This window comes from Argiope bruennichi, chromosome 2, assembly GCF_947563725.1.
Source record: "Argiope bruennichi chromosome 2, qqArgBrue1.1, whole genome shotgun sequence".
Taxonomy (NCBI): Eukaryota; Metazoa; Arthropoda; class Arachnida; order Araneae; family Araneidae; genus Argiope; species Argiope bruennichi.
The window spans coordinates 51,290,249-51,311,190 of record NC_079152.1 but is presented as its reverse complement, the minus strand read 5'-3'; the positions used below and the strand labels follow the sequence as shown (position 1 = coordinate 51,311,190).

General features: G+C 32.3%; 1 protein-coding gene across 2 annotated transcripts in view; it reads left to right on the top strand.

Moving 5' to 3' along the window:
- The window catches only part of LOC129958275 (semaphorin-2A-like), a 403,314-nt gene that overhangs the window by 326,525 nt on the left and 55,847 nt on the right, over positions 1 to 20,942 (top strand). For both annotated transcript variants that reach the window (XM_056070613.1, XM_056070622.1), the window contains one exon: positions 15,233 to 15,284. In XM_056070613.1, coding sequence (XP_055926588.1) covers positions 15,233 to 15,284 — 52 coding nt within the window. The remainder of the gene's footprint in view (positions 1 to 15,232; positions 15,285 to 20,942) is intronic.

Here is a 20,942-nt window from a genome sequence, read left to right as displayed (position 1 = left end):
CTAAATTTGAATTTGAAAATTTATAAGGATTGATGTAATGATAAAATATTGTATTTAATTAAACCAAATATTTAAATTTTGTCTCGTTTCAATCTAAAGATATTTTTCCTAGTTTTCATTCCCGATATAATTTATAAGCCGTAAAATTCATTAGTCAAATGAACTAGATTTATATACTGTAAACCTAGCCTTTTGATTTTTATTAATATTTAGCGAAATTTTACATTTTATTTGAAAAATATATTCGCATCACCTATTTGCCTTTATAAAAATGGTCTTTTACCTTTACCTTCGCTGAATATATTCTTTCCCTTTAAGTTGCCGTGATAGAAAGGTTTTCGATTTTCCATGATATCCGTTGGGTGCGGTAAAATTTTATTGCCTTCGGAAATTCTATTATGCATAGCTGTAGAATTTCCGCAGAGAAGAATTCATAATATTCATGATTCATTACCTCATGGATCAAAGTAACATCGAATTCCCATGATTCGATTATTTGCATACATACTTTTACCTTTTTGCATAGAAACGGCATAAATCAATCTTTTAACTTTACGAAAATATTCGTTGGATGATGAAACATTTCATCTTATTAAAGAAAGTCTTTGAAATCCAATAAATAGTCAGTGTTACTTATCTAATAATAGTGTTACTTATCAAAATTTTGATTTTGAACCCATTTTGTGCCAAATGTAATTTGTTTCATAAATTTCAAAACCTGGAGATTGGGAAATTATTTAGGTAAAGGAATATTAGTTTGTTTTAAAAACAAAACATTTCTCTGGAATTTGATTATTCATTACCGCTCCTTTGGATCTTGCATCATTTTTTGAGCACTTTTTTCTCAAAAGACTCAATAAACTACAGCATGGTATTGTAGTATTATTGTCTGATTGTACGTACGTTTATTAACAAGGCCAGAAGAAAGGTTTGTTACGAATTTAACGTACAGCTACAAATTTACGTTAGCTGATCAATAAAAATACTTTCATTGAAGAGAGAAATCAAGCAATGATTTATGTTCATATAAAAATACCATTGCATTGAGCCTGAATTAAAATATTAACTTTGGATTGAGGTTCTTTAAACAAGCGGATCTTAGCAATTTCAATTGAAATTCTGTTGTTGTTTCTTATGGCACTTGTCATAGACAAACCCGCTGACGAAATCAGCGATTTTAAGCCGAGAGAGCGTTTCCTGTTTTCAGTAGCGCCATCTAGAGCCAAGAGTACGTCTTAACTACTCATGCGTTACATTCGCTTGCACAACCCCTTTTTACAAGGGGGGGGGGGCACATTCATATACCTCACAGATAGAACACAGATGAAGAACAACCATGCCCGAAGCGGGACTCGAACCGGGACGCCCAGATCACGGGGAAGATGGCTACCCCTATGCCAGAACGCCGGCATTGAAATTCTATTGAATTGTAGTTATCTTGATTTGTTGTTCTTAAGAAAGACAGATTTCAAAAGTCAGTCAGTCTTCCTAATATTTTACTAGAAATTAATATTTTTTGTTTGATATTCGCCCGTTCAACTATTCGCCGCCTCAAAACTAAAATCCAATGTAAAAAATTAAAATCTATATATTTCTCTCCTTTTAAAACTTAAAAATTAAATTTTATGCTTCCACATATGTATTCTTATTTAATTGTAATCCTCACAATATATATATATTACTATGTGTATACAATGTTCTCACTTATGCAATTAGCTAAACGCATCTTGTGTTACTGGAGATATTAAATTACAAGCATAAAGCCTCAGTTTATTGCAGTCATAAAAATATAAATACTGCTTTTAACTTCTGTCCAATATTTAATAATTGATTTCATGCTAATCATTAGCCTTTATGTTAAAAACTATTTGCAAAGCCTTCAATCCTACAATAACAATACTTTGAGGGTAATTAGAAGAACGTGCTTTATCTGTACGATTCACGGCATGCTTGTTAATTATTTATTACAATTGCATGCACTAGAAATGACGGAAAATTTGGATAGTACGGCACGGAAAAGACAAATTTGTTTTCGGTGCTCTTCTTCGTTAATTAGTGTGCACGGACACGGTTTTAAACTGACGGGAGAAATTCGTTAGACATATATTCTACAGAGTTGCAGTAACTATTTGTTTCTGTATTGTAGAGCTCTTAATGCTGAGATTTTAGTTAATTAATCGTAATAGTGAGATTTTTCGGTCAAGATGTTTGAAAACTGCTTCTGCGTGTTTCTATTTTAAGTCATTCGTATCCTGAATACACATAAATGCTGGTGAGCTTATCATATTTTTAGAAAATTCGATTCACAATATATATATATATATATATATATATATATATATATATATAAAATGCTGATATTGATGAAATTGGCATTTCCCGATGCAAATAAAACCTGCTGGAGAACTCTCCCTTCAACTTCTAATTTGGAAATATACTATGGCGCCTCGCGTGTTAACTTAATAACACGGTAAAGAACCAGAATACATTTTTTTTTTTTTCATTTAACCGATTAGGTCCCAATTAAGCCTTACACACACCCTTCCGCATAACATAGTGAATCTAAAATAAAGCCGCAAGCGGCAAAAAATAATTACGAAATATAAGTCTTTCGCATAAATCTAGCATTTTTGCTGAATTTTTCTCGCAAATATGTATTTTGGACCCATTTTTTTTTTCTGACCAAAGAAATCAAAATATCACACGGATCTTCAGTTGCAGTCACAAGATCATAAACCGAATTTCAACGATTTTGCCCTTTGCACTCGGATGGTGACTGTCGCTCACCATTCAAGAAGTTCAACAGTCCATCTTTTTGACGTTTTATTTAGTTATTTTGATTTTTAATTTAGTTATTTTGATTTTTAGTTTAGTTATTTTGATTTTTTAAAAATACTTGAAGATTGGTAAGAAGATGGAGATTAATTTTTCGGTAAAATTCAACTTAAAACTATATTTTTTTTTTTATAGCAGTAAGCAAGTCCTTGTGTTAGATGAATAATTTTGCATCCAATTATTTTTCCGTGTACAAATGAGGGTTAAGTCAGTGCATTTATGAATTATAGCATTTATATGCATGCGAAATTGAAAACCAATGCACGGTCACAGAGAAATGTGGTTCAAAATTTGATTAGAATCTACATTTTAGATGCTAAATCTACGTGCCAAATTTCATTAACTTAGCTCTTTATGTTTTATAGTTATTGAGTTTACATTTACTCGAACAGCTAGACAGACAGGCAGACTTCCTTTGAATGGATTTTGATCAAAATTTGATAGATATTTATAGATTTGGTTAAGTCCATATACCAAATTTCATGCATCTAATTCTGAGCGTTTTGAGTTATCGTGCTCTGACAAATAGCAGATATAATGCCAGAAATATGTCATTTTTGGTATTATGAACTCGGAGAGATCTGAAACAGACATTGGTCAAAATCTCAATTCAAATTTTTTGACGATTACAGTACTTTTTCAACAGATCGTCTACGAGAAAGTAGAAAGCCATCGTAACAAAAACATCTGCACTTCACAATCTTGGCAATAGTTTCGAAGGAAGTTTAATTATATGCATTTCTTTTCGCCCATTTTCTTCCGAAGACAATTAAAATGTCTTGTTAGTGTGCTTCATTGTCCATTTATCTGATTTTTATTCACCATATGGTGTTAAAGCACTTATAATTTTTTTTTAAACTTTATTTACATGCTTCATTATCCACATTATTTATAAAACTTTTGGTATGTAGTTTTTTTACATCTTTCAAAGTCCATAAAACTTTATTTATTTATTTAAGCGCCGTTTCAGTTTTTATATCTATAGTTACACTACTGTACTTTCAGTCTTTTACCTCAGTACAACGTTAACCTTTTGTCTGGCACAGTATAATCAACTTAATTGCTTTTGTGCCATTAAACCCTAAACTAAATGAAGCCTATGTGTTGATTTTACAGCGCAACTAAGTTTCCTTAAAAGTTTAAGCTTTGAGTGGTAACTTTAATACTTAAAAGGAAAAATAATAATTACAAATTATTTTTCGTATACTGAGTTTCTTCAAAGAAAAAAAAAACTTGAATTGTTTATAATGTGAAATCTTTCATATGCTGAAGTGTACTTCACCTTTTTTCCGATTCCGCAAAGATCGCTGCAACGGTCCTTGCAAGATAGATCTCTTTTAGCGACAATTGGTACTAAGGAATGATTTTCACGGGGTAAATTCCATACACTGATGAGAAACCATGAAGAATCTTAAGGATGTGTGTAAGTTTGTAAAATATTATTTTGATAATAAAAGTATATCGATATATAAAGTTGTTTTTTAAAAAGAAACATTTTACTAACTGTTATTTACGCCTAGTCTCTATTTTTGCTTCATACAACTCTGTGTTTTCGTGGGAAATAAAAATTAGATCAAATTTGAAGAGAAAATTTTAAAATAGTTTGCAACATGTATTCGCGATAAAACACCGAACGCATTCTTGATCTTTTTTATTCATACATACTTTGCATAAATGAATTGCTGAAAATTCTTTTTTACTTTCTGTATGCAAAGTATAGATAAATATACGAAGTATAGAAAAGGTACTGTAATTTCTTTTAAAATTCGAACTTGAAATTTTGTTGAATCCCTACATTTTAAACCTTTCTGAGTTGGGGGGGAAAAAAACCATTTTTGGTATTATGTCTGTTAATAAGTAAGAGAATTCGGAAACGCTGAATTAGACTGATAAAATTTAGTCTATGGTCTTTACACCATATTTGTAGATTTCTATCCAAGTTTGAGCAAAATCCATGTAGAAGAAGTTTGTCTGACCTGCTTTTCGAATATATGTGTGAACTCAATAACTACAAAATGAAGAGAGCTAGATAGATAACATTCGGTACAAACATCTATATGGAATATAGATAGCTGTCAAATTTTGTGTCAGATTCAAAAAGGAGTTGGCTGTCTATAGATCTGTACTTTCAAAGCATGTAAACGCGATAACTTAAAAATGTCAAAATTGGTATGTGTTTTGTGACTACAATTGTTGTTCTGTGTGAAATTTTGGTTTCAATGGATTTTGATCAAATTCGATTTTCAGGTACTATTAGCCGCATACCAGAAATGGATCGCCAAAAAATTGCCGAGGATCACACGAAAGACAGAGTAAAAATGGTTTTAAGCCAAGATCTATATTTCGTAACTATTGTTCGCTAATGCCATATAAATATTTGCAAGCTTACCCAAGGTCTAAAATTTTATGCGGGTTGGGAGATGAAACAAATTTATTAGAGAATATGCGAGAAAGTTCGGGGGATATCCATTCAGTCATTATAAAAAATATTTTATTGCTTAAAAATATTATGTTAAGATATAATGGGCAGGGAAAAAGAAAACAGTGTTAGATAGTAGGAAAATTAAAAATAATTTGAGGACTGGCTGTGGTATTTTTCGTTCCCTTATCAAATCAGTGATATTTCGACCTCATAAGCCCCAAAATAAATGCTGCGACTATCAATTTCCGATATCTTGCCCATCCTTTTCTATCTATCTCCCTAGTATTTGGAAAATAAAGATCATATTATTGGCCTGAGCTAACATATGAAGATATGTAACCTGATTTATCTGGATCATTCAGAAGAACTGATGATTTCAATAACTCCATCGCCAACAGATGATCATTTTATGTGCAATTCGACACTTTCTCTCAAAAAAAGAGTGGCATTTTATCTTTTCCAACTCCGATTTGAACCCGTCCTTTTCCCGTATTTGATTTTTTTGCGATGATCGTCATTTGCATTACGGGCCTGGGACCGCTCATTATCTGCGAGGGGGGCTTAGGCAGAAGAACATCCGCAGGTGAGCGCTCCTCTGCCTTAGGCCACCGGAGAATTCATTCCCATAACCGTCTCTGGTGATTGAGAATCTCGTCATTTCCAGGAAAGAAGAGGCCGGTCCCTGAAGGAATGGCCCATAATTCGTACCGGCGTAAATGTGCCAGACGATGAGAGAGCCCATAAAATCCGAAAAACCCGCCAGAGAGAGGGGGGATCGGGCGTCTCCAGGCAGTGATCAGGAGGTCTCGGGAAAAGAAAGGGTTCTCGACAGGTGTTGGCCGTCTTCCACTTTAATCAACGATGTGGTCTTTTATATTCCTTTTGGCCCTGGGAGATGGAAACACTGATATGCGGTGCGGAATGATGCACTTTTCTGCATAATTTATCGATGAACATAAATGGAGAGGGCCTTTCTTCTGCTTCCTTTCGTTTTTTGTTTCCTTTCGTATTAAGATTTATATTTCGGTTTGCTGCTGCGGCTTTTCTTTTCGCGAAAAGTTATGTGTTTTTCCTGCCGATGCCGTTTCCCTTAATCTTCATCTGTAAATAAATTCTCGGGAATGACGGATTTTCAGTGCCGAGGAAGTTCTGTTGCGCCTAATGATGGAACGCAACATTTGGCGAATAGCAATAATTATTTACAAAAGCCTTGAGGGTTTTCAGGGAAAAATTGTTCGTCTGGAATGATGATTGCTTCCGATTTGTTTCCATTTTCTTCACTTGCTTAACGGCGTCTCCCCAAGCGATTTCTAACTATTGTTTTTGTTCTACGCGCTTGTGACGTGGGATTAAGCTTTTCTTATTTTGGCCGCTATCTCTAATGGGAAAAGTCTTGACTTACAAATTTGTAACCTTAGTAGTTATTATTGTTATTTCATATCCTTGATGGGATAGTTAGTTACAAGTGCTATTTTGGATCCACCAGAAACTGTGTTGCTGTAAAACTTTCAATATTTGGTCATCTTAGCGTTTGACGCAAATGTATTTTAAAAGTTATTTTGAGTATCAGTCTCGTTATTGAATAATAATCAGACTGACATGAAAGCACAGCTCATAACGAATATCCATCATTGTAAATTCGCCTTTCATCTTCCCAAGAACTATATTTCCTGTAACTAGATAAGTTACCTTCAATGTATCAAAGCCGGCATTCTGTAGAATACCGAAAACAGACCGGCAATGGATGAAACGATTAAATGCTTCACACATTTCCTAGGCATTTTATAGAATGCTGAATGTTCAGACGGCAAAATATGAAATTCATCTTCGATGCAAGAAAAATAGCTTAATGAATCAGATTATGTTGGATGGCACATTAAACCAACATTATGATGCATATGCATGCACAATGTCGTCAAACGATTCATTATCTTTTATGGCTATCCTAGTAAAAAATGATGAAAATCTTTGTTTCTAATGTTTAAATACTATCGTAATCATTATCTTTTTTTCATGCTTTGTCTAAATAGTCTAATACATTCTAAAGAATGACTATATATTATATACAATACCTAGAGGCAATGTATTAAAGCATATTGCTATCCTCATACTTTATACTTTGTTTTAAGACATCCGGAATCCTATAAAGTGTCTAGATATTTTATAGAATGCGAGCATTTTTCATACATTGCGGATAACATATAATGATAAAAATATTTTAATCCCTGTTTAATTCATGTAGCACTTGCCCGTTACAAGATTATAAGTAGTTTATAAAGATGCCCTGAAAATATCTTGAATATCCTACAATCAAACTTCATACCTTGAGGAATTAAAAAATAACGCGGAGAGGGGGACGAATAGAATACATCAAATTGCCATCTTTTCCGCTTCTACGTAAGCCTTAAATCTAAAAATGATCATAGCGTGACATCTTGAAACCCATTTATTTCGGCAGAACACCAACTCTAATTCGCTTTTGAGAGTAAATTTGAGAACAATTGTTACCCCGTCCGTCTCTGTATTTAACTTTGCTAATTTCTTTCAATTACATTCTAAAGTAAACTTAACTTGTTAGCTTGCAGAATGGAATTGTAATCCTTTCTCCTGCTACGTTAGACTTTGATTTAAACTTTTATTGACGCTCCAAATTCATTTCTGCTTTCATTTCAACATTACGTTTCGTTACAAATCTGATATTTTCCTTAATTAGACTCTGCATATGAGTATAAATGGATTATGGGGAATCAGAATTCTTCCTCCAGCATCGCTGATCTTTTTCCATCTTTACACCCTCCTCATTATTTTCTTTGCATATTTAATTTTAAAGCTGGAATTAAACTTCGAGTTCGAATTATCCTTCATTTAAAAAAAATTTATTTTCTTAATTTAATCTAAATCAAATCTAAAGCTTTTTGCTTTCGTTATCGTTTTAAATCTTTGTTTGACATTTGGCTGTAAATGTTTTTATATATACTGAAATATCCTTTCAGGCAAAAACTGAATTTTTTAAATTTACTATTTCCCTCGCACTCGCAGTAATTAAATCCAATTATCCCAAGGTGGAATAAAGGCTAGATGCACAAGATACTTGGCAAAGAGCTCCGGGCTAAATGAAAAGTTATTGCATTATTCCTTAATCGCGTAATTCTTCTTTTCTAATTGCTGCTTCAGAGTTAATCACCATGGTAACATAATATGGGAGAACTTTACCTTAAAAAGAAGGTCTGAGTTAGCCTAAAGACACCAGTTAGAGTGGATTAAGTATAATCTTTCATTCGTTTGCAACTTTTATTTTTATAAAGTGGTGCTAAATGCGTTTGATGCAAATATCTTTTGAAGGATGAGAATGTGCTCCATTTTGGTTAATTGAAGATTGCAGTTTTTTCGCTTTAAATTCGAAGTTTTTACTGTATAAAATATTTTGGCTGTGTATATATAATATAATAAAATATAACATTTTTAAAATTACTAATTATTAAATTTCAACCCTATGTTCTTCAAAATAAAGTTATTCGTCTTTTAAATAACCATTTGTCTTTCTCGTTGGTCTTATCATTGTGAAGTTTAAAAATGTAGGTGCTAGGTGGACGTTGAAACTGCTGAAGGATTTCGTTTTGTATAGGAAAAGCTATTATTTCAGAAACAGACCTCCGCGCTCTTATTCTATTTTAATGGCTCATAAAACTCTAAATAAAATTCCTGTTACTTATCAGAATGGCTATTGAAACATATCAACAGCCTCGTTAAATTTTTATGTCCCAGCAAGATTATTTCGCTGTATCATCGCCTAATTTTAGTTATAGATATCTAGATTGGGTTGATTTATGGAATAGACTTTGTTCGGCATCTGTTCGGAGATATTTTTGGAAATTATTATCAAACATATTTAATTGAGTTCCTTTGCTTTGCTCACATAAAAAAAGCATTTTATTATTATCTATCAATGAAAAAACAAGCGAACAATATCAGAAATTGCTTCTGTGGAAGGAAGATTCAAAGTCTATATGGAAAAATCCGAATGAACTTAAAGGTAGATTAAAAGATCCGATTGAACCTTAAAAAGAATTGAAGAATACATTCTGAGAATTAGTTAAATATCAGATATAAAAATATTGAAATGCTGCAAAAATGAAATTATTTAATTATTTAACAAAGAATTAAGGACATAAAAAGTAAACAATGACAGTAAACCAAAGAAAAATACAGCAAGATCAGACACCAGTAGAATTTTAAATTAAAAGATTACACACGCACAAAGAAAAAAAAATGTGAATTTCTTTTCAATGTCACTTTTTTTTTTTTTTTTTCCGTCTCCAAGTGCCCCAAAATTTCCTCGAAATAAAAAAAAAAAAGTATGACAGATCCGATTTTCCCCCCTGATCTTCTGGTCAAACAACTTTTCATAAAAAATTCTTAACCAAAGATACATTTTCTTTATTTTGCGAAACTAATACTATGCCTATTGAAAAAATTAAATTATAAATGTCTTCCATCTTCACCAGAGTCCCTAATTTTAATTATTATGTGTTTAATTATGCTTTAAAATGTAGATTTCTTATTCTTTAACATATAAATTTACCGATACTTAGGAATATTTGGATACGAATGGTTTGAAATTCAAATCTGAAATTTCGATCAACGAATTTTTTGCCAGTTTCGTAATTTGATGGTGTTTTAGATTTTAATAATTATTCCTTTGGTTCGTGCAGCTTTGAAAATAATTATTATCAAATTTAAAACTATAAAAAGCATCAGATCTTTTTTTTTTCTCTCTCTCTTTGCCGTTGAACTTGGATTATTTTTTTTATACCTACTTGGCTGAAGTAATTAGAACTCAAACAATCAGCTAGAAAGCATTTGTAACTTTTTGCTTTGATGATGCGTGCGTGCCCAGGATGATGTCTTCCCCTCGGTCCTTTTAAAGAGCCCGGCGGGTCCATTTGCATTTCCTTTGGCCAATTCCGATGCTGCCTTGTCCATAAACTCAGGCCAAGGACTCGGGCGCATGCAAATAGCTTCTCATTCGGAATGTGTAATTTGATTGAGTTTCGCCGGCTCTTCATTAACTGTCCGCTCTCCTCCCTTTCCCTTTGAGGGGCCGCATTGTCTTCCAGGCGGCTTCGTTTCTTGGTCGGATGGGCGAACTGAAAATTAGAAATGCCTTCGTGGAGGTGAGAGGAATGTCGGCGAGTTCGTGGATGACAGGAATGTTGATCTTCGAAGAATTTTTCGTCAATATTAAAAATGAAACCGATTGTCTTCTTTTCTCCTTAAGCAACAATTTTACTGATTGTAGAAAAGCTTTCTAGAGGCCAAAAGAGGCCGTATTTTCTGGAAATCGACTAAACATATTTTTAAATTCTTATCATTTCTGAAGGTTATTATTAGTCCTCCAATTCTGGGAAAATCATTTAAATCTTTACTTGAGTGTAATGTCTACAAATAAGCCTTTCTTACTTTTGTAATGTAGAAAAGTACTTTTGAAACTATAAGTTGGGTTCATCATACCACAAGGAATTGCATGTTACTGGGAAAAAATCCCAACTTTTCAACCAGTATGAATTGTAGACTGCTCAGCTGAAAAATTAAAGCAAGAATCTATAAAATACAATATAATAAATTTCGAAGTAATAGTTTTGACCCTTTGTACTAAAATGACCAACCAGGCGTACATCAAATCATTTCATTCGAAAGGGAAAAATTATTTAGTATCTTATATCTCATATATTCTTGTATTAATTAAAATGACAATAAATATTCAAATAATATGTAGCATCTTATTCAAAATTTAAATAAATTCGTCTACAAAAGACAATCTAATTTATACACAGTGATCTGATCGACTAATTATTGGTGAATAAGAAGTTATTCAATTTATAGTCGAAGAACAACCGACATTATTTCTTGATTTCCTATCCCATAGCATTAAAGCCTTTCAAAGCTATGGTCGGAATCATTTAAGTGGGAAAATGCTTTCAACATTTGTTAAACTGCCTATGTGTTTACATTTACTGCTTTCTAATATTAAGACAAGGAAGTAGTCTGGGACGATAAATAACTTAAGCAGAAATAGTAGTTATCAGTTGAATTCCAAAATTAAATTTATTTGATGGAAAATTCCTTGAATGTGATAAAGTATCTTCTTAGTGATGTGATTTGAATTGCTTACTACAACGAAGACTACAGATGGTGCTGTTACCTTGAGGCTGATATTGAAACTCTCCACCAGCTGAAATTAATAAAGCAGATCATTAAATGTGATTATGTTCAACATATGTTAACAAATTTACGAAAAGTCTGCAAATTTACTCGAAGATTTAACACTTCCATTAAGGCAAAGGCATTACAACGTCAAAGATTGCACATTTGAGATTTGATTTTGAATGGGACCTTTCTTATCCTGCTTCGTTCTTAGTTGTAGAATCAAATTAGTTGTTAGCTTCTTTTCTTCTTAGTGCTTTTTGAGAAATCTTTAATGCTAATGGTGGTGTCAAAATTATTTACATCTTTTTTTTATTCTACTTCTAAGAATTATATAAAGAATAAAAGAGATAATGAGTATTATTGTATTTCGTGATTATCACAAATATTTGATATTCTGATATGTGTTATATGTATTTCAATTATATGTAATTAATTACTATTTGTAAATTAAATATAACTAAAATAAAAACACTTTTCAAAATCTTCATAAATCTGATTATTTGAATAAATACAAACTCAAAAATTGTCATAATTTTAAAAATATAAAATATCATTATAAAAAAATATGAAGAGATATTCGGGTTTTTACAAAATCCTTTAAAGAAACACATTCATATTCATTTTTTTTTTCCTACAATCTATTGAAACGTGTGGTCTTCGCTTGCAGTAACCAAAAAGGGATTCGAAATCTAGCAAAAATTTTTACTTCGATGCATTGTATATAAAGGGAATTCGTTATGAATCAAACTAGGCTGCGAATCCATTTTCTTCAAAAAAAGAAAAATAACTATTTTGTCCTACAACCCGTCGCCAATAATATGGAGCACAATAGTTATAAGAAGAGCCTGAGTTTCGAAACGTTGGTATAGGCATGCCCTCTTATTTCTTTCGAAAAAAAGATATTCGATCTCCTCGAACTGCACGCATTTTTCAGGGATTCTATTATTGGATGAAACGAATCATATGTACTCCGAATTTTTGAAAAGCGATTTTACGGTATTTTAAATTCGCTGGAAAATGCGCTCTCGGGTTTCTGCACGAATAGTGTCCAATTTCGTCTGTCTTCAGGATTAAGAATTGGGAAAGGGAGACGGCGAGATGAGTATTTTCGTTTCGTTCCGGTGGAGTTTTGTATCGTTTGGATCTGGTGTGCCAATGCACTGCGTCTTTTTCTTGGTTCTACTGCTTGAATTTTTTTTGCAACTTGATTCCTAGACCAGCACGCACTCACCCAATTGAAATGCAAAGTATGCTTTATTCGACTCAAATTTAGGCCGAGTGATTGTTTTACAGAAAATGTTCACTTTGTTAACCGCATAGTATCTGAAAAATGTACCGCAAAAGGAAATAATTATCCTCCGCATCCACTTTGAGATTTTTTTTTAAATTCGTTTAAGCACATGTTCTCTAACATCCAAATAAACGTATAGACTATATTTTATTCGAAAGATGGTTCCAGAAAAATCGCAAATTTCGGAAAGAGCTTATAAATTTAATAATATTGTGCTCTCATTGGAGTATACTAAATGTGATTATTTTCTATAAAATGGAATTTAGTTCGAAACAGTCCATCTTTTTGATCCTTTGTTTTCAAATGTGTTTTCGCCTGCTCCATTTTTGACGATGCATCATTATATATATATATATATATATATATATATATATATATATATATATATATATATATATATATATATATATATATATATATATATATATATATATATATATATATATATATATATTCCTGTATGTTTAAAAAATTCTGCATAACTTTAAGAAGTTGTAGATAACCTTTTTGGAAGAAAAAAAATTACCCATACAGTTTTATTTTTTGCTTCTTGAATCTATAATAGATTTTGTATTCAGCGGGAAGATTATGTATATATTTCGCGTTCAAAGATTTGGATTTGAAAGAAAAATATGTGTCAATTGCAGTCATGCTATCGGTTTCAGGTATGCTAAATTTATATTACGTAGTAAGATTATTTTTAGAAAATTATGCGGAATTTAAATATTGCTATTGGTAAGCCGGAAGACAAAGGTTGATTATTATTTAAGATAGTTGTATTAAATTACCTGCAATCATTATGCAAAAGCAAGTATGTTCTGCTTATTAGTTTAATGAATGCTCTATTTTTTAAACAATTCCTGGGTTATTTGGAGAAAGACCTCGTCATATTGAACTTTATTCTGATGAGGAATTCATGAATTTAACAAACCATGTCGGTACTTCTGTTCTATACTAAAGACAAGAAGTGAGACCTTGGTGGATTATGAAAGATCCAAAACCGTATGGCAACGAATCTTTCATTTAAATGAGTTTCGTATATATGACTGCCTCAAGGCTGGCGTTTTTTCTGCGATTTCAAATAGCAAAAATTAAACCAATATGACGATTTTTTTATTTAGAACTATTTATCGGCTTTTAATATCTAAGGTGTGGCAACAATAAAAAAAATTAATACTAAAATCGTTCCTTATGGTTCAGAAATTATTCACTTAATTTGAATAATCGCTCTTTCAATAGTAATTATAGAGTTATAAAGAAATGAAATTTTCAAACCTCCTATGTTTCTTCCCCTTTTAATCTGGAATAACTAACTATGATCTACATCTTCCATATAACATATCTTGATAATAATCAATAGATGAAAAATGACCTCCATTAAAAGGAATCAGAGAAAGCTGAGGTAATTGATTTGAGAAAATTAGCTTATTTGGTACTTATGTTTTAATCGCAAAGATGTCATGTATATTGACTGTGTTTGCGAATGATATGTGGTTCAGCTTAAAGTTAGCCAAAAATTCAACGTTTTCACTCAAATACTGTTTATCCCCCTTTACCTTTTAAATCGGATTTCATCGTTTCATTTATGTATTTCATGAATTTTCTTCTTAATTTAATTTTGCTTCATGGTTAAGTAGCCATCATTTGTAAAATATTATAACTTTTTTTAGGAAACTAAGAATTGTATATGATTATGAATTATTCAAGTGATTAACAGGGAAAAAAGACTCTTGCTTTCCGTTAAACAAAAATGCAATGCTTCTTGTGCAGTGAAATTCGATTATTATATGAGAGTGATATGATACAAATACATTAAATAAAGATGAAAGAACCTCGTTTTTAAAACCTACTTCCTCGCACAAGATGAATCTTACAAAATACTTTCGCTTAACTGAAATGTTTGAAAAATCTGAATTGCTTCCTTAAATATAATTCGTCGGACAAAACACATTAATCAATTCCATAAGGATGCGCCATTTGTCTGAGAGAATCCCTTAAACTAATTCCTTCCGCCCTTGTAATTCCCATACAATAGAATAGTTTGGTGTATATAAATATTCTTAATTGTTTATGGTCCCCATAATTATTATTTCCCAGAGCCGCGGTCCTCGATGCTCGTTTTCTGGAGTTTATATAAATTACTTTTAATTTTTAGGTTGCTTAATAACCCTCCATTAATGAGTCCATTTCTCATGTCGCGGTTTTCGGGTTTATAATTCATCTCCTCGTCGTTTAAAAGGATTTCTTTTTGTTATGATCGTTCTTGTGTCGCTGCTTAAATGTTATTAAGGCGTTTCTTCCTTCATTGTGATATACAGCTCATTATTTTTTTTCTCGTGAATTCTGTGCGATTTTTTTTTTTCCCGCGTAATGACACTATTTTTCTGTGATCTTGAGTGTTCATTTATGTCTGGGCATTTTTAAATTGTTTTTATTTCTGTCATTAATTGAGTACTTTCTTTTTTTTTTCCTTGCAGGGATCGCTTGTACAGGCTGAATTTGAACAATGTCAACAAAAGCCGTTGCGATGTAAGTACTGGTGCTTTATTTATTATTTTTTTTTTTCATTTGATTATTCGTTGTTGCTATTTTGAAATGTATGTATATTTACTTACTCTGATAAAAAATATTTTTTATGATTTTTCCTTGTCAAAAATTATCTGACTTAAAATTTTATTTGACAGCATTAAGATGTCACGATGAAAACCACTTAAATTGTTTTGCATCAGTAAAGTTGTCAGGAATGTTAAGACACTTTGTCACCTGAATGCGACAAATAAAGAGACTTCAGAACATGAAATCGAGACTTTAGTATTCTGAATAGAGGATGGGGAGGGCAAAGTGACTTGTACCATTGCCATCTAATCACAGATATACAAGTCTTGTTTTACATAAGTTTTGTTTTAAAATAATGAGACAAATCTGAATGTTGGATTACAAAAACACTCTAATTTTCCAGAAGTAGCAAAGTTTATCGCATTAAATCAATTTCGATTTGTTTAAGATTTTAATCTTTAAGTTTGAGATTGTTAGCGCATGCTCAATTCATACGACTGAATGGTGCGTAATGATATTATTTTTAACTATGAGGACACTATTATAAATAATGACACTATGACATAACATAAAAAATAACCAATTTTAAAAATTAAATTTAACATTAGAAAGAGTTGCGTACTTACTTGATTTCAAATAATGTAACTTTAAGTTTTGTGAGGAATTAAAAAAAAATTGTATTCGATTGTAGACTTTTTAAAACAATTATTATTATGTAATTGTGCCCATTATACTTCTGCAACACTATGTTTTGTATTTTATAACTATATTACAGAAAGATGCCGATAATTCGAATTTCTTTAGCTCGTTGTCTTTTTTAAATAGTAAAGCTTGATTCGTTTTGGTATTGCTGTAACAATTACAACGAATATGACTCTCAAATTCTTCAATAAAAATAATAAGCTGAATAACACAGAGTGCGTCATCACGACCTTTTTCCCAATTCTTCCCGACTTACAAACGTACTTTGGATCTCGAAGAAAAAAAAGAACATTTCGAATACAAACGGAGCCCTAGAATTTTTCTGCACCTATAAAGAGATCGCAAATAAGAAAAGGTTAAAGTAAAGAAACTTGGTCTCTTTAAATATACACGATTCAAAAGCAAATACGCAAGTTTCTCAGCTACTGGACAGTGAATTGCCGGAGTTGCTTTTTTTCTTCTTTTTTTTTTCCAGCGTAATTTGTATTCTGGAAAAGAAATCTTTCTAAACAAATAATATTTAAAAACAGATTAAGAAACCTAAAACAAGAGCCTAAATCAAGTCTTTCATTATAAATACAAATAACTACGTTGATATTTTGTGACGTTTTGATATATTTTTTGTAGTATGTTAAGGTTTTTTGTTGTTGTTGTTGTATAGTCTGTTTATTTTTCTAACTGGGAGAAAAGAAAAAAAAAACATTTTTTTAGAATCGAACTTAAAATAGTATCGACTGCGGTATTCTTATGTCTTGGATTGAATGTAATGCATGGAAATCATTGTTCTATAATTATTATATTCTTGAAATGAAATTTAAATCCGGAAAATTTTTTAATAAATATGTAAGCTAATAAAATTAATAAACGGTTGGATGTGATGGTAAGAATCCAAACATTGTGTTAAAAATGTATATGATAAAGCTGTAAGCTTTCTTTCCTAATTCTTTTTCAGTGAAAATACTTTACATGTATATGAATTTAAGTTATTAGCAAAAATTTTTGATTCATTTGTTTCGTTTTGAATTTTATGTCGCATGAGCCATTTAACTATGAACTGAAAATTTTCAGAAAGCCCTAAAGTAAGCACTTTCCTAATATTATCAGATATTATGATTCATACTACTGCTTATCTGTTTGATCCGCCTGCGATCCGAGATTGCCCTTCTGTCTGACGCTGTGCTACATGCGTGATTCCTTCCGTTCGATTTGTAATTGGGTAATTGACGATCTCCATTATATGTACGAACAGACGAAGAATGTCATGTTGTTGGCGGAAAGCTCGTTCATCACCAACTTGACCGCCCCCCCCCTCCCTCCTCCCTCTGGTTGATGCGTCATTGAGACACCATTATCCCCTCTACTTCTTTTCTACTGAACATTTAGTCTCTTTCCCATCCCCTGTCTTTCCGCCGTAGAAAAATTTCCATTTTTTTTTCCTCCCACTTTTTTATTGATTCTGTGCGGGGGATGATGACAAAGTGTCTTATTGAGAAGAGGGCTTTAAAGATTATCTTTCAGCCATTCAGATGTGAACTGATTCAAACAGAACCGATTTCAATGTATTAACGGATTCCCTTTCGACTATTTTCCAAATCTCTATCTTCCTCGTTTGAATTTGAATTATTTTTTCTTGAGAATATGTGAAATAATGTGTGTGCTCTCCCTTGGCTTCTACTTTTATTTAAAGCATTTAATAGTAGATGTGTCGTTTTTGTAAGCTGTTGTTGATTCTTAATGCATCGTCATGAAGTAGAGTTTGCACGTTTTATGTGCTTCCAAACCGATCTTCATTTCTGTTTCGTATGAGGAGGGGGGGGGCACTCTTCACATTATCGATATATTCCCCCCCCCAAAAAAAAAACCTTTTGAAATTTTTCCAATAAAGTACAGGGTGGCCATAATTAAACTGACAGTGCTCACAGTGTTCTGTAGCGCGATCTATTTGCGAGAATGACGTCACATTTTGTAGGAATATTAAACAAGACGGGGGACGAAGGATTCCGCGAAAAAAAAAACTAGTTCCAAAAGTCATCTCTAGGGGAATATGTGGCGATGTGTAATAGAAAATAGAGTGTTAACAAATGCAAATCAATACGTAAATAAAATTATCTTTTATTTTGTACATTCAAATCATGTTCAATGTGGCTGCCGTGTTTGTGGATCACATATTGCATTCTGTGCACAGTATTCACAACAGCAGAAAGTAACATGTCTGCAGGAATCTCCCATACAGTCCGTGATATGTTATCCTTCAACTTAGCCAGGTCCTGGACAACTCCTTGATAGACCTTGGACTTAAGGTAACCCCATAGCCAGAAGTCGCATGGGATAAGATCAGATGATGGTTGAGGTAAAAGAATTTGACCAGTAACGCACACTCGACTAAAGAAGGAGACATTCCACATAAACTTTTAATCCGATGGTTTCGAAAAGTAACACATTGCTTTTTAAAGCTCAAGCAGCTGGCACTGTGCCAATGGATGTAACGCGAAATTTGAATAAAGAACTTCTACTGCACAGCATTGTCTGTTACCAGTAAGTGAAATTGCAGATAAAGAGACTTTATTGATGTTTATGTAAATTTTTCGCTTTTTAAAAAGTGTTGCCATATTGCACTCGAACTATATCAGCTAATGTGCAAAATAAAAGGTAATTTTATTTACGTATTTGTTTGCACTTGTTAACACTCTATTTTCTATTACACAGCGCCACATATTCCCCTAGCGGTGACTTTTGGAACTAATTTTTTTTTTCGCGGAATCCTTCGTCCCCCGTCTTGTTTAATATTCCTACAAAATGTGACGTCATTCTCGCAAATAGATCGCGCTACAGAACACTGTGAGCACTGTCAGTTTAATTATGGCCACCCTGTATATATATTAATTTATCTCCACTTCTCGATGACAAACCTAGTGGTTGGTTTATTTGATTAATTTACAACATCTTAATCTTAGAATTCTTATAGTTAAACATCTAAAATATGTTTATTTTTGTACATATTATTTAATTTCCACATTGTCACAAAAATAATCCCTAAATTTATTGCAAATACTTCATTGCAGAGACTTTATTGTTTAATCGACATGCATGATTGAAAAGGGGAAAGGAAACGGTGAGATACTCTGATTTTTGACAAAGATTCACGACTTTTCAAAGAAATTATTCATTCACTGTTTTCCGTTCAATTTGTAATAAATAATTGTGATATTAAACATAAAAATATGTTTATAAAAATGGACCTATGTCTTTGGATTTGGCGAGTTGAAATGTCGGAATTCTGGCTTCCGACCTTTGGGAATGGGTGGTGATTGAAACTGAAAATTTATCTCCATATCTTGTAGATTTATGAAGATAGTCAAAATAGAGCGAAATCACTTTCATGCAATTTCAGAGAGGTATGCAGAATAAGCTCATGCAACCTGAGGAATCATCCGTCCCTGTAGGAAACTTAAATAAAAACAAAACCTCAAATTTATCAACATTTTTAAATGATATCATTAAAAAAATGGAATATTGATTATGAGCCTAAAAAAATTATTCTTCTGCTGTCGAGTACCTGGAAGTTTTCATTTCAAGTAACACCAAGGAAAGTCAATTTACTCACAACGTACTTTCGAAGCATATTTCTCTCTTAAATATCTAATAAGGTTAAATCAATATTCTATTTTTATGATGTCCTAAATGCCTCGGAATTAATCTCTTAACTGTCGTAATCATGCTTCACGCCGTCATCGATTTATCGTATTCTTAAATTTAAAGCCAAAAATAATTCGTCCGTAAACTTTATAATTACTACGTGGAATGCATAAATATATAGAGGGAACTCATAATTGAATATGACATCGCATTCTGAAGCAGCAACTTGCTTCTAAGTAGATACTAAAGATACTGTCTTCTTTTCTCTGTTTTGAATATTTGATTTCTTTATTTTGTTTTAATAAAATGTTCTATGAAAATTTTTTTATGATTAACTATGAAAAGCGAGGACGCATTTTAATGAATTCTGAAATTACTTTTCACTTACCAAAATAGAGTTGTTTTTTTATTATTATTTCTTAATTTTTTTTCTTTTTGACTCAAATTAAAAGGGAAGACGAAAAACATTGAAAAATTCCCTTCTTCAAATTCACCCTCAACCTGCCAGCTGTGAGAAGGAGTGGCCTGCCGTCCATTGCAAGGCGGAATCTTTATTTTATTGCCTAATTATTATTCTGGACATCCTCAGAATTATATTCAACATCCCCCTGTGCCTCTGCTCCTGCCCTTCTCCGCTCAATCTCGGCCGCCCACTCATTTCACGATTTTAATCGAATTAGAGATGCCTAGGGCCCCTTTTTGGACAAAAGATAAATTGCTGCTTTTTTTCATCTCGTCGTTCGATGACTCGCTGGCCACCCCTGCCCGAAATGTTTAGGCCATGGCCTGTGGGTGTCAGTGTTCGCGCGTTCGAAATTCACCGGCGTCTCCCTCCTCTCCTTTCGTTCCAATAGATCCACGCCCTCAAATTAAAAATTGATTGCCAAATGGAGATTTTGTATGCTGCTTCTGGAGAGTTGAGGTGTATTCTTCCTGTTAAAAGTAAACTTGACGAACCGGTAACAATTACTCTGTCAACGTCAAAAGCTGAAAGCGGAGTGTGTTTTGCATTTCGGATAGTTTTTTTATTTGCTTTGTAGCTTTTGGGTTCTCTGGTATTCCAGTTTTATTCTTTAATTAAATGCCGTTGATTTTTTTTTTCCTTCGCTATTTATCTAATCAATCCTGAAGTATCAGTAGAAGTTGAGGGCTGGATTGACCTTTGCTCAGAATAATATTTTAACTATTTCGAAGGATTCATTGCTGATTACACATCGTTTCTTAGAAATAATTATTTTTTTAAAAAAAAAGTATTCATATTGTTTTCAATGAATCCAAACTTGATCGATCAAC